At 34.9% G+C, this 14,035-nt stretch overlaps 1 protein-coding gene across 1 annotated transcript in view; it reads left to right on the top strand.

Moving 5' to 3' along the window:
• Positions 1-1,676: 1,676 nt before the first annotated feature.
• The window catches only part of LOC129228234 (uncharacterized), a 327,142-nt gene continuing 314,783 nt past the window's right edge, over positions 1,677-14,035 (top strand). Inside the window, exon 1 of the mRNA XM_054862900.1 lies at positions 1,677-1,945. Within this exon, the coding sequence (XP_054718875.1) occupies positions 1,699-1,945 (247 nt within the window). The 5' untranslated portion in view covers positions 1,677-1,698. The remainder of the gene's footprint in view (positions 1,946-14,035) is intronic.

The following is a 14,035-nucleotide window of genomic DNA, read 5'->3' as shown; positions in this document are numbered from 1 at the left end:
GATTTAAAAAACTGACAATTGAATGATCGGTCAAGTTTTAAGAGATAAAAAATACCCTTGAAAGTAACTACACTATACAAAAAAGACGAGATGGAAATGAAAAAGTACAGATAATTTTTAATTTTCAAAAGAAATGCAGAAAATTTAAAACGTCTGCATTCTTTTCCCAGACTTCAGGGACAGATATATTGCAACCTTTAAAGAAACTGCAGAAAATATTAAAGGTGAGCAGACTTTTTTTGAAGTCAGTACCCCTCAAAAAAATATATATAAAATAAAATTTAAAAAAATAAAAAATAAAGAAATAAATAAAAATAAATAAAAAATAAAACAAATAAATAAATAAATATTGGCTGGCTGCATGCAGTATAATTTTTGTACTCGTTTTTAGCGGGGGATTTTTCTCTCATGATAATCGCAATAACATGCTATTATTAAAGCATTTTAGAAGATTATTCTCGGAAAAACCATTTGTACAACGAAAAGGCGGATTTATTTTTTTGACAACAGAAAATTTTTAAAAGCAAAATTTACCATCGTTCTTTTAATTCTTGTCAGCATTGCATAGCTTCGAAAACATTTTTACACAACTATGACTTTAAAAAAAAGATAATCGATATAATCCCAGGAATTTCACTCAGAACTGGACACGGCTTCTTTACTGGAAAAAGAACCTAAAGCCGAAACTAAATAAAAGATATATCCTATCAAATGGCGCTTAAGAATAAGAAAAAAGGAAGAAAAAACGATGTGAACCGGAAAAAATAATAATAATAAACAAAACTGAAGCGTTACAATCGATCTCAGCTTTTCGAGCTCCTTAAACTGCCAAGAGAGGGCGCCGTTTTTGCGCGGGCCGAGATCCCGCCCCCCTTAACCTGACGTCACGTGTCACATGATGCAGCACTGTTTCCCTGCACACCTTTCCCCCCGGCCGTCTGCCAACAAACCAGCAGAAGGCACTTGACTAGCAAGTACGTGGATCTGCTCGATCGAAAAAAAGTGTGTTCCCGCGATTTTTTCGCATTCTGTTCCACCCCTGAAGTTGCTGCAGCTGAGATGCAGATAGGATACCTTCGGGGGATCCGAAATTTAGTGATTTATTCTTCTCTTCGCTCTTGAAACATGGACGTCGATTGGTCTGTGCGATTCAGGTGCAAGAACGAAAATATAGAGGTGAAATTTTAACTCACCTATACCGAGGTGTTATGCTATTATTCTTTTCACACCTCATTTAACACCCCGTGGCCATCACCACAACACGTTGAACTCTGCGGGATGTGTGTTGTAAACATTGCGGTTCAAAGCTCAGAAATTAAAAATAATATAAGAGTGAAATATACTATGTTTCCTTCTCACGTTGTGAACATTTTTGGCTCCTCTTCAAGTGTATGTAACCCAGATTAGCACTTGATTCTTTTTTTTTAATTCTTAAAACGATCCGCACATTGTGTTGAGTCCAACAAAGAACTATGAATAGCTTTTGAGAATCACAGTCTATTTATAAAAGCTTGAAAGAACATTGAGAAAATAGATGCTGTGTTTACTAAAACACCTGATTTATTTTTTTGTTTTCGCCGCAATAATTATTCCCGAAGTGATGTAAAATCCAATGTTTTATGAGTGCTGGAAAAAAAGCATGTTTTAGAAAAAAAACCGTCTGAATTCAAATGGATAAGTCAGTTCACGGGTAATAATATGGTGCATCGAGCAAAAAACATGGATTTATGTGCTAAAATTCCTAGTAAATGGTGGTGGTGTGCAGCAACTGCTGTGGAACTTGTGTTATTAATTGCTTGCTCCTTCGTCGAACGGTTTTTTTGGTGCTCAAGCAACAGAATTGGTGTACGTGTGACCAATATGAATGACTTATTTACCAAGTCTGGGAAAGTGTTACTGTGTTTATGCATCGTATTTTTCCATGGTCCTGGACTAGTCAACTGTGGTGAGTACTTATTTTTTTTTTTTTTTTTTTGTAATTTCTCTTACCTATGTCATGTGAGAGAGGAAAAAAGCATTGTGGTATGAAAAAAACAGTTGCACATTAAAAGTCTAAAATAGTGAAAGATTGAAATATATTTTAAGTATAATTTCCACCGTGGGCAGTTTCTGTAAAATAAGTTTTTAAGATATTTGAAGAAACGAGTTTTGGATTTATTACTAACAACAGGAAAATGTTGGAACTGGACGTTTTTTCTCAGCGGAAACTAAATCAACTTCAATAATACGATCGAGCAATTGATGGCAAAAATGAAAAATTAGCAGTTACTGCCCTTTACCAGCCCACGGCAGAATTAATGCAAGGTTGACGCTCCTGAACTCGCGCCATGAGCAAAATACTCAAACCAAAAGAATTTTTACTTATTTATTTTTTTGATTCTCAAGTTTTTTTATTTGTTTCAGCTAGCATTCCTATTTTTTAAAGTAACATTTGGCGTTTAGAATAATTAAAGAAATATTTTCAACTAAAAAACATTTTTAACATTGAGGGATGAGGAAAATGAGTGGTGTGCGAAATTTTTCGTATACGCGAGTTCTCGGTAAATTTGACACGAGCACTGGTGGGTTTGTATGAATTAGGCCGGTCAATTAGGGGGGGAGGGGGCATAAATCGCCCTCCCGGCTATGAGAGATCAGTGTATTTACATTGATGTGGGCGTGGTTTTTGTTTTTCTTTCCAAAATGATTTTAATATATACCTCCGCTCGCACTGGAAGTTCTTGAAATGACGGGCCATGGTTTGAATTTGCTTTGAACTTTTTTCTCTGTTGTGCCAATAGCGAATGCATATCAATTATAATTAATATTTTATAATTGATTTGAATATGCGTTTAAGTTATTTTTCTAATTATTTCTAAACCTATTTTTATTATTTTTAACTTTCTTTTTCTTTTTTTTGCCGTTTATTCGGTTTTTGGAAAGATGAAAAATGCTGTTATATTTAATGCAGATCCCTTTTCTGTGACAAACTAACAGAAGAAAATAACAATAAACTAATATCGTAAATGTACTTCGCTATATTTACAATGAATTAAATTTCCGATGTTATTCATTTTAATTTGCGATAAATCTTTTTAAAATGCGTTAATTTTATGCTGTGTATAATTAGAATAAATCACTGTATATTGTATAGTACAGTGCTGGTAAAAAAATTTGCATCACCCTCGCATTATGGGATTATGTGAAAAGTTTTGGTCGACCGATTAACGATGAATGTATGTGAAATTCTGCAAAACTTATGAAATAAACATTTAACAGCAGGAATCCGAGAATTGTTTACGTAGATCGGGGCTGTTTCCGGGCCAAGACAAACTACTGACCCCAAGCTCATTTTTCCATTTCTGAACCTGCGTGTGAGTTTAGAGAAAAAAAATGACTTAACCCAGTGTCAATTTATGCCTAAGGCAGGATATAGGTTTTTAAATTGTTACTTACCAGTTTTGCCCTATGGCACGGAGCAGAATCATCCTAGAAAATGACGTTTGGAACTGAAGTAAAGTGATCCCGGATAGTATTTATACGAAGCAATTTCTCTTCTAACGTGCCAATATACACCTGAGCGTTTACTGTTCCTTGCACAAAGTGAAGTCCCACCAACTCCTTGATTAGAAATACATCCCCAAATCATCTGGGCTACGGGATGCTTGACTGTGTGTTGAATGCAAGTCGCGATGATATTCCTCTCATGATGCATTTTTTTTACCACCACTGTATGTATATGGGCCATTCCACTGTCACGTGCGGGACAAAAATACTCCTGAATTTCATTAACATTTCGTCATATCTCTTAATAGTTTAATGAAACAGGGGTAAGCATTTTTTTTTAATCTTTACATTTGACACAAAGATACTCCTGACATAATTATATTTTTATTAAGCATTTTGTTATTTAAAATAAAATTTATTTACATGCGTCACGTGCGGGACATCCAAAGTCAACCTCTGGTAACTTGCTTATGAGCAAGCCAATATTTTTGCTGTATTAATACAGCAATGACGAAACAAATTGTAGGTTTTGAAAGCTATGGTTCCAACGTAAAGGAAGCATATCTCATTAGTTTAGAAATAATAATTTAAACCATTGAAAAAAAATATATATATGGTCTGTCCAACCATTTTATTTTAATTAAATAATTTAAATTCGAAAATATCATACTTTACTTCAGGGCTACTATATTGATTTACATTTTTTTCTTCTCTGGAATAGTAAATGAGTGAATTAGTGAGTTAATCGCAATTATTGTAATACAATTTTCTGGAAATTGCTTTCGGTCAATTTCCGTCATCGTGTCCTTTTGACTCTTTTTACTCTTCGATTTGATGTTGCCTTCGATGTCGCCATGTGGGTTTGACCTAGCAACCCATGTGACAGCCGGATTTTTCATTCATTCTTTCTTATTTACAGGAATTTATTTATTTATTTTTTTTGGGAGGGGGGGAAGTCTTTTAAAGATTTAATGTATTACCCTAATCGCTACGCCGCGCCGCTGGAAAAACGTATGATATTCAAGGTGTTTCATTGCTATGCTCAAAGGCTATTTAACGCTTAAATCCAAGAAAGTTATTATAAGTTAAGTTGTATATGATTAAAGTAAAGTTATTGAAGATTATACCTGATTGTGTGACTACATTGCTTGCTAGACGTACAGCTTGCTAGACGTTCCGGTTTGCCCGGGACTGTCCCAGTTTTCAGACAAAATCCCGGTGTCCCGGCCGATTTACTTCACTTCCAAGAAAAAGATAAATTTGATTGCAGATGACCAAAAAAGTCAAAATATAATCATTTGGGAAGGATTATTAAGATAATTTCGTTGTTATATATTATCTCGGCGATTCGCGCAGATTATCGTTTCTTTACTGTGTAGCGAAATTTTTAAAAACGACTTTTTGGGCTACGAAAGTTTGCAAAATATGATACCGTCAAATACCAAATTTAATGCGATGTTTTGAAGGTTTGTTGGAGTAGTAAATGGTGATTTTGAGAAGTTCTGTTTGTTTATGAAAATTTTCTGATTTGGATCAAAGGTATTGGGCTCCCTTTTCAACACGTATTTTTGCTGAATTTCCTGTTGTATTATAAGGAATTTTCTTATTCTGATGACAGAAAAAGATAATAAAGTGCGTTATTTTGCGTAAAAATTTCGAAAATACGTGGTAAACGGGTTCAGGGAATTTTTTTACTACCCAACGATTAAAACAAAATGAAAAAAAGAAAGAAAAAGAAAAAAAACTCTAGAAATAGTCGCTTAATGAGCTTATGCCTCTGTTAAGTGTCCTCTTCCCTTCCCCCGTAACCTTTAACTCGGTGTTTATGCTCTTGAAACTGATAAATATCGAAGTGTCACACTTGCGTTTCTAAATTTAGTGGGTACCGATTTTTTTTTTTTTTTTTGAAGTATCGTTCTTGTGAGAAGTGGAATAATGAAACTTGGTAGCTTTCTGTGGTTTCTTTCCCCACAAACTGCTTATTTTCTTCTGAAAGACGCTATATTTAAATTATCGTTTTGTCTAGGTTTTTCTATTTTAAAAAAAGCTCCCCCATCCTCCGTAAAAGTTTGAAATGACAGACCTGGGGCAGGAGCGGACTGGCCCTAAACTTTTAATGTGGAAAAAAATTCATGCCGGCCCCATCCAAAAAAGTTTGGATGTAGTTTTCCAAACCTAAAAAGTTTCTAGTGTGTTTTTTTCAAAAAAAAAAAAAATTCCTCCCCCCCCCCAGCACCCCCTCACCTCTCTCCCCCCGCTGAAATACCAAGATTTTTTTTTTTCAGAAATCCTAATTTAACTTTTTATTTCAAGCAAACTAGTGAGCAGATTGATTTAAACCAAGCGTACAGCAAACGTCCATAATATACAGATGATGTTTCAAGGATCAAACTTTCTAAAAAATATTTGCAAGCTTAAATTGCTCTACGCAATAAAAAAAACCACTGTGAAAACGATATGGCTTCTTTGAAAATCCGCATTTAAGAGTATTTCGTTTATGTAAAAGTGAATAAAAATTCTTATTTAAAACAAAACGTAATACATTTGAGGCAGTGAGAAGCAAAGGGGTGTAAGAAGACATTTTCAAGTTTTCAGTAAAACTCGTATAAAGATCACATCCTAGGTAGGCTTTCATTGATTATTTTTTCTAAATCATGCTATACAGCGGCACCTACCAGTGCTGCTAATAGTACTATCTCTTGCCCCAAGACAGAGAAGGGGTCCACCTACCATTTGTACTGGTTATCTCCAAATTTTTAATTTTGCCACTTACATCCCTTTGCTTCTCACTGGGAACCGGACATAACGTCCAGATCCAAAACGTCCATGGATATAACGTCCAGGTCCAAAACGTCCGAGGGACAAAACATCCGTTATGTCCGGCAAAAGCTTCTCACTACCTCATATGGCCATGAGCGGTACTATTTACCCTTTAGAAACAACTCTTTTTTTAAAAAAGTCTTTTCTTAAAATTGTATTGTACGTATTCAAAGCTAGAGTTTAACCTTACACTTTATTAATCTGTTTTTAAGAATTCATTAAGATTGTTTATATGAAACATAAAACACCAACTTAATATAGGAAATTATGATTGGTTACTGTAGCGTAAACCCTTTCTCACTTTCTCTCTCTCTCTCTGTTTTTTTTTCTTTCTTTAACTAATTTGTTTATTTAACAGCAAAACTGAAATTTACTTCAGGAATGTTACTACGTCATAAAATTTAAAGCTAAATGTAAAAAACAATTCATGAATTAAATAGATGTATCTAAAAATGTAAGACATTTTCTCTTTAAAAATCAAAACAAATCACATAAAAGCTTATGGATAACTTTCAATATGAATTACAAATTCTATAGCATAATTGCTGATTGTCAACTGAAATTTTAAGTTGATATTCATTTTGAAATTAACAAAAGTCCTCAAGAGAACGTTATGAAAAGGATATTTTGCTTTTTATTTCTAATCAAGTGAAATATCCAGTATATTTTAAATCAGTGGTTTCCAACCTGAAGCTATTATCCCCAAAAGGTTGATTTGGTTCCTTCAGGGGGCAATGAACATTCAAAACAAAAATTTAAATGATAATAATAATGATAAACATAAGTAATAAACATAAATCATTATATTTTTTCAATTTTTAAATTCTAATAATTTGTGTTTATTAATAATAATAAACATAAATCATAAGAATTTAAAAATTGAAACAAAACAGCAGATATTGAAAGTGAAAACGTATGCAAAATCGATCGTCCAGAGTTTAGACAAAAAATCATGAGTTTAAAAAAGAAATGAATTAAATTCAGGAGGGCCATGCACATCCTCATATCTTGGACAAGCATACGAATTGTATTCAGGGCAGGTTCTGGACACCGGAACAAACCATTCTCTCTCTTCTTTTTTTTTTTTCTTCAAGTTTAAACTGCCAAAGTTTTTTATTCTTCCAAATCCTAAATTTTATGCCAAAAAAAATGGGGGGGGGGGGAGAAAAAAAGAAAAATGTTCTGCTAGTTGACCACCCTTGTAAGTTGACCACCTGTCTATGTTGACCTATTTTGTCAGGAACGGAATTAGTCCTATCTTATAAAATGAAGGAAAACCTCTAACTTGACCACCTGTCTATCTTGACCACTAATGTACGCCAAATTTGGTTTGGAGTAGTGTAAAAACCCTTTGTAAGCTTACACTTGGTTTATTGTTTTAAACTTTCTTCGGTAAATTATTTTATTTTATTATTTATTAATTTATTATTATTGTATTATTATTATTATTTGATAGCTTTCCAAGAATGTTTTTAACGCTTCGATGACGGACTAGCATTTTACTAACTAAACAGCAGCATAAAGCTTATGCTGCTCTTTATTCTCCAACCTTATTTTTCTTTTGTTGTTCTATTTGAGATAGTTTTTTGTACTTTGTTCAATAAAAATAGGTGTCAGTAGAAAAGTACAAAGTGTTTTCTTTCAGTTGCAATAGGTTGTGGCAATACTGGAATTGTGCTAAGGCCCGGGGCTGTACATTTTGGGCCCTCTGCAACAAAATGGGTAGGGCATCTCCCTAGTGGCCAGCAGTGTTTATTTGTTAAGTTAATAAGTCTTAATGCTAGTTTTTCTTTCTTTTTTTCTTGAATTTCTAGGGCCGTTAGCCCCCTTGAGGAAGTGAGCCCCCCGCACTGCGGGTACGCAGTAGAGATGAGTTCGGGCTCATTTTTGAGAGCCCGGGGCCGCCCGAGCCCGAAAATTTGTAACCGAGCCCGCCCGAGCCCGAGTGATATTGTCTCGGACCAAAATTCGAGCCCGCCCGAGCCCGAAGGAAACTTTCTTGTATCAAAAACTGAACCTTCTACAGTCTGACATGATCTCTCTGTTAATGAAAAAGGTTACGTCAAATGTTGTTCATTAACAGAGAGAAGTTTCTAAATTTTCTTAAAATGCTCCACTACAAATGCATTACTGTATGACATATTGCAATATAGTAATCGCGAAAAAAAAAACACTATAAATTGGTGTTAATTTATTTATTTAATTGTTTTTTTTGGGGGGGGGGGGTGTAAATTTGACATTGATTGAACTCTTTTAAATACTCCTTTCATTTTCTCACAGTAGGAAAATGTTTATTTGCTTTGAATTTGTATCGAGATTGGCGATTGAATATCTGTGCTTGAGCCCGAGCCCAAAACCTATTTTCGGTTCAAGAGCCCGAGCCCGCTTCGGGCTCGGGCTGTCGGGCCCGGGCTGAGCCCGTCTCATCTCTAGTACGCAGATATGAGCTTGCTAAAGAGCCCGTCTGGCTTATTTCGGGTGCAAGGGATTAAGATATAGGAGATTTTAATTTTGCCTTTATGAACTGAGAGAGTCGAGCTTGTTGCTCTTTGTGCTATAAGTGTTACATAAAAAGGCTTCAAAAAGAAAGTTAGTTGAACTTGAAATTAATAAAAATTATGAAATATTAAAATGAATTGAAGAAGGAGAAAGCCAAAGAAAATTAGCTGGCACATATGGAATTTCTAAAACTACGGTGTCTAATATAGTTTAAAACAAGGAAAAAATAACAAAACTATTTGAATAGTATTTTTAATTATGGTTTCACTTTCAATAATTTTAAACAATGAAAGTTAGTTGAACAGAAAGAGTAATAAGGGTGAATTCCTCGAAAAATGAATACACGGTGCGAGAAATGACAAAAAAATATTTGAAAAAACCATTACTGCCCTTTATAAGTTGACCAGCGGTCTAAGTTGACCACCAAAGTACTGCACCACGAGTGGTCAACTTACACAGGTTTCACTGTATGCAAAAAATACTAATATCGATTTTACGTTAATCTAAAATTTGCTTTTTTCAAGAAAAAAGTAAGGGGGCGACGGATAAAAAAATGTTGGAAATCACTGTTTTAAATATTTATACTGTTTGTACTTTTGTGAATTTTATCTTTGTTAAACGAAAATAGATGAAGTGGACGGTGATATACAAAAATGAGTTATCCAACAAACATTTTCAAAAAAATAATGAGTTATTCACATATGTTGGCAGATAAACTGATACACTACGGGGATACAAAGACAATTTAAGCCAAATTCTGAATTAATATGTCATCTATGAAATTCAGCTTAGAACTCAATTTACTCAAAAGTACTGCTTGGCGCGTTGACTCATTTTTGTGTAACACCGTCAATTTGTTATAATTATAACCGATAGTTCAAGTTCTTATTATTTAAAGTGCTGATGACAAAATAAATAAATAAATAAATAAATAAAAAACACATGATGATTAAAAATATTAAACTTACCTAAAAAAAGATTCTTGTCACCGTTGGATTTAAAACACATGCAATCCCATTGAGTAAACACGGTGTATAACAAATGAGTCGTTTTTTCCCTCGGAGACGAAATTGAGGAGATCTCAAAATTATCTAATTGGTTGAGAAAGTCATGGATCTATCTATTGCAAAGTGCTGGGAAACATAACAAAAAAAACGAAGGATGAAAATGAAAAAAAAAAAGCTTTTTAGCAGACGTTTTGCTCCTATACATTCTATTCTTAGGATGGCGCCTTTCTCTTATTTCATTAGAAAAAGGTTTAATGTAATCTTTTCCCAGACAGTCTCAGATTCTCTCTGATGGCCACAAAAAAGATCCCCACCCCCAATAAAACTCCTTACCAGAATTCCAGGAAACATCAATCCCGAACAGATACGAGAGACACCCATGGATCCTGAAGGCTTCGCTTCGGACGAAGACCACCCAACAAAGACATTGTTTCGTTTTCCCTACGTAACAAGATACGGTAATAGTTATAGGCAAGAACAGACTAACGTCCTGAGAGTGACCGTTGAAAAAGGAGCGGCCGTCCTCCTCTCCCTCCTCTCTCCCCCCCCCCAAACAAAAAGAGCAGTTCTGGCTGATGCAGCCCTCGACACAAGAACGGCCGGCCTAGCTAAGAACTTTTTTCAAAAAAATAAAATTGAGGAAAATGGTACGTACACATTGAATGCACAGAAAACGGCCCCAGTTAAGGACGGCCCATGTGGAATTTTCCACATTTCACACGTAGCCAGTCCGCCCCTGACCTGGGGTGAGTTAATTTTCTAAATTTAAACTTTTTCACTGACCGGCTGGTGGCGTAATGGTTAGGCGCTGGACTTCTACGCCTGCGGACCCGGGTTCTGGCCTGCCTGAGGTGGCCAGTCGGAGGATTTTCGGTGATGCAGAAAATCATCAGAGCCCATGTCACATGATTATGCGGCATGTAAAAGATCCGTATGGTACTCATTTAGTTTAGAGATCCCTAGGCAAAATTAAATTCCTAGTGCAATTTCGCATCAAACGAAAGCCCAGGTGCCTCCATCTGGTGGAAACTGGGTGTCAAAAAACTACTGTGTCAGGCACCAGCGCCTTAATGGTGACACACGAAAGACTGATGCATTGTATGGGAGCGCACTAGGTCTGGTTATGGCCCAGACTCCTCTTGAGGTGAATCTCTTATACAGCCCCATTGGAAACAAAAACTTTTTCACTGTGTATGGGGAGGAGTTCGTGCAATAACATACTTTTACCAAAGAAAGAAGACTTTTTTTGTGGGGAGTTAGGGGAAAAGGGAGGTGTTTTTGACGCTGTATTACCCCTCGTGTTACCTTAGTAGCGGTATTTGCAGAAATGAGTTTTTGAGAAATTTGAAGAAACGTATTTTGGATTTCATCCTATCAATAGGGAAATGTTGGAATTTGACGTTTTTCTCTTGCTTTATTTTGAGCAAAAACCAGATAAGCAAGCTTGTATAAAAAAAACTATTGTACAATCAATGACAAAAATCCAAAAAAAAAAAAAAAAAAAGAGAGAAACGAAAATGTTTAGAAACTGCGTTTACCTCCTCACGGCAGTATTGCGGTATTAGCCCGACTATACCAATAACTTTCCCTTTTCAATGAGAAGAAATATACACTAGGAAAATCAGTCACAAAAGTTACTAAAGCCGACTTATGGACAAATTCATTTTTAAAAGATTTTTTTTCGTGCTTGGTTTCATTTCAAATATTTTCTTTTTGTTTTGGAAGGGAGAAACTGCCCTCCCTCGCCTCCTCTGGATATGCCCGTACTAGCAAGGGTGCCCATATAGGGGGCAAGGGGGGTTCAAGCCCCCCTTTGCGATAAGAGCTTCCTTGCTTTTAGTACTTTTTTCTTTGCAAAAATATAAACATTTCTTTTCTAGCCATTAATCACTAAGTTATTAAAAATATTAAATTGTAATAACTCTAATTTGTGCTGAAATCGGTTTCCGTGGGGTGAATATCCTGCCAAACCATGGGGAAAATATCTGAGCCCCCCCTTAAAATTTTGCATATGAGCGCGCATACATACTAGCATTTTGAAGGGCTGTGGTAGCGCAGCGAAACAACCTATTTATTAATTATTTTTCTCCCTTTTTTCAGAGTTTTTTAAAATCAAAATCATTTGAGTCTTATTCTTTTAAGTTTAATGAACAAAAATAGATGGCATTTCAACAAAAGTATCTTTTACTGTAGGCTCAATTTTTTTTGTTCAAATCATTCCAAGTAATGAACTCGACAATGGAAAAAAAATCAAATAATAAAATTTTTAATCAGCGCTAAAACAGTAAACTATTTATTACTATTTTTTTTTTTGAGGTTAATCATATAGTTATAAAATATTGAAACTCAATTTTGCATGCATAAACATTTTTTCCGGCACTTGGTGGGGGGGGGGGGTGAATGGAACACCACCTCCTGCGAAATAAATTCATTAAAAAAAATTTTGACTGACAAATCTATGTCTAGATGATCAATTAAACCCACTCATAGTGGTTTTTCATAAGTTTTCTAAAAAATTAATGAAGCGCCCTTCAAAGGGTTAATAATGTGGGTGTGGCAATGTGACCAAGGGTTGGTGGAGAGAAGCCTGCGATAAAACTCCAAATCTTCCTTTTCGTTATCTCTTTAAAATGGGGAGAAATTTCAGAAATACGCGAATTTAAGATTCCATACCACAAATTAAAAAGTGTTCCCACAGAGAAGAAGTCGTCTGCGATACTTCCGGCGCAGATCGTGCCCATTGCTGATTTGCAAAAAGTGTCAACAAGACAAATTGCAAGCAATTTGAATAATCCCGTTTCCCGTTAAATATTTGCTTTCACAAGTCTGATTATTGCGAAATGCGGCGTTTCAAAAGCATACACCCCAACCGATCCTTGAATATTCAAGCGAGAATTGATTGGGAACTGCCTATTTTCACGTGATGAGGGAATTAATCGTGCTCGATTTTTGATATGATTTATGAATCGAACAGATGCGAATCCAGAGGAATGCTTTTGGGAAGGTTGGTGGTGTGGTGGGGGAGGCCTTGTGGTCCAATTGCATGTTTGGTATCCTCATCTAATACGTTTCATATTCGCTTACTGAATAACTTTTGAAAATGTTAAAACGTAATTTTTCAGCTCTCGGAGTTTTCGGTAAAAAATGCTATTGCAAATAATTTGGATTGGCACCCCGTCCCCCTTCAAAAAAAAAAAAAAAAAATCTCGTTAATTTTTCGGTGTAATGATCTGATTATGAATTTTTTTTCAATGACATTATTTTTTTCCAGCTATTTTATTAAAAGTACTTTATATGTACTTTACGTAATGTGTGTATGATCTTACCGTAAGAAAAGATTCGTTATATGCACGATTTTTTTTTTAAAGCCTTTCCTTTATCTATTTTTCCTTATTTTTGAAAAAAAAATTTTTTTTTGAGACCAAGGTATACGAAATGTGTAGGTCAATAAAAAAGTTACTTTATTTTTTTCCTCGTTGAGTATTACTTTTAAGAATTGAAAGTTGTAGAAAAGAATGTCTGGAGGTAAATGGAACTTAAGTCTTTCGTAAAAACTAAAAAAGCTTCCCAATTTAATCATATACTGTAAAAAAAAAAAAAAAAAAAAAAAAAAAAAAAAAAACTAGCTTTCATCCATGTTGCCGGTCCGTAAAATCTCGTTTCACCAATATGTTATGGTAAAAAAATTGAAAAATTCTGGATGAACTAAAAGGCATACTGGTCTACTTCGGATAATAATTCTAACTAGTATATGCAAAAATCACATGATATTGTGTCGCAGCCTGTAAAAAAAACAACCGTTGAAACGGAACTCCATGACGTAGAAAAATTGAACTGAATTTCATAATCGCGGTTTGGCAACAGCTCGCAAACTGCAATGGGGTCGTTTCCAAAATTTTAAAAGTATTTTTTTCTGAAAGAGCATGCTTAAAAACATAGGATCTGACCATTTTTAAAATAATTTGTTTAAGTTTAATATTTTTAAACAATTACTTAAATCGGCGTACTTTCAATGTTTATGCTTCTGTCTGATGACATCACAAATAATGAAATGCCATTCTGTATTGCCATTCACAGAGCAAAATATTTCATTCGCATCTTTACTCACGCGTATTGGCAACAATTTGGTTGATAGCAAGCGTAGAGCGCAATCTTAATTCGCTTCTTGATTATCATAACGTGGAATCGTGGTAGAAAGATGTGGCAAAGTGCATCATTTGTGA

This window comes from Uloborus diversus, chromosome 8 (assembly GCF_026930045.1).
Source record: "Uloborus diversus isolate 005 chromosome 8, Udiv.v.3.1, whole genome shotgun sequence".
Classification (NCBI taxonomy): Eukaryota; Metazoa; Arthropoda; class Arachnida; order Araneae; family Uloboridae; genus Uloborus; species Uloborus diversus.
This window is presented reverse-complemented; position numbering and strand designations above follow the sequence as displayed.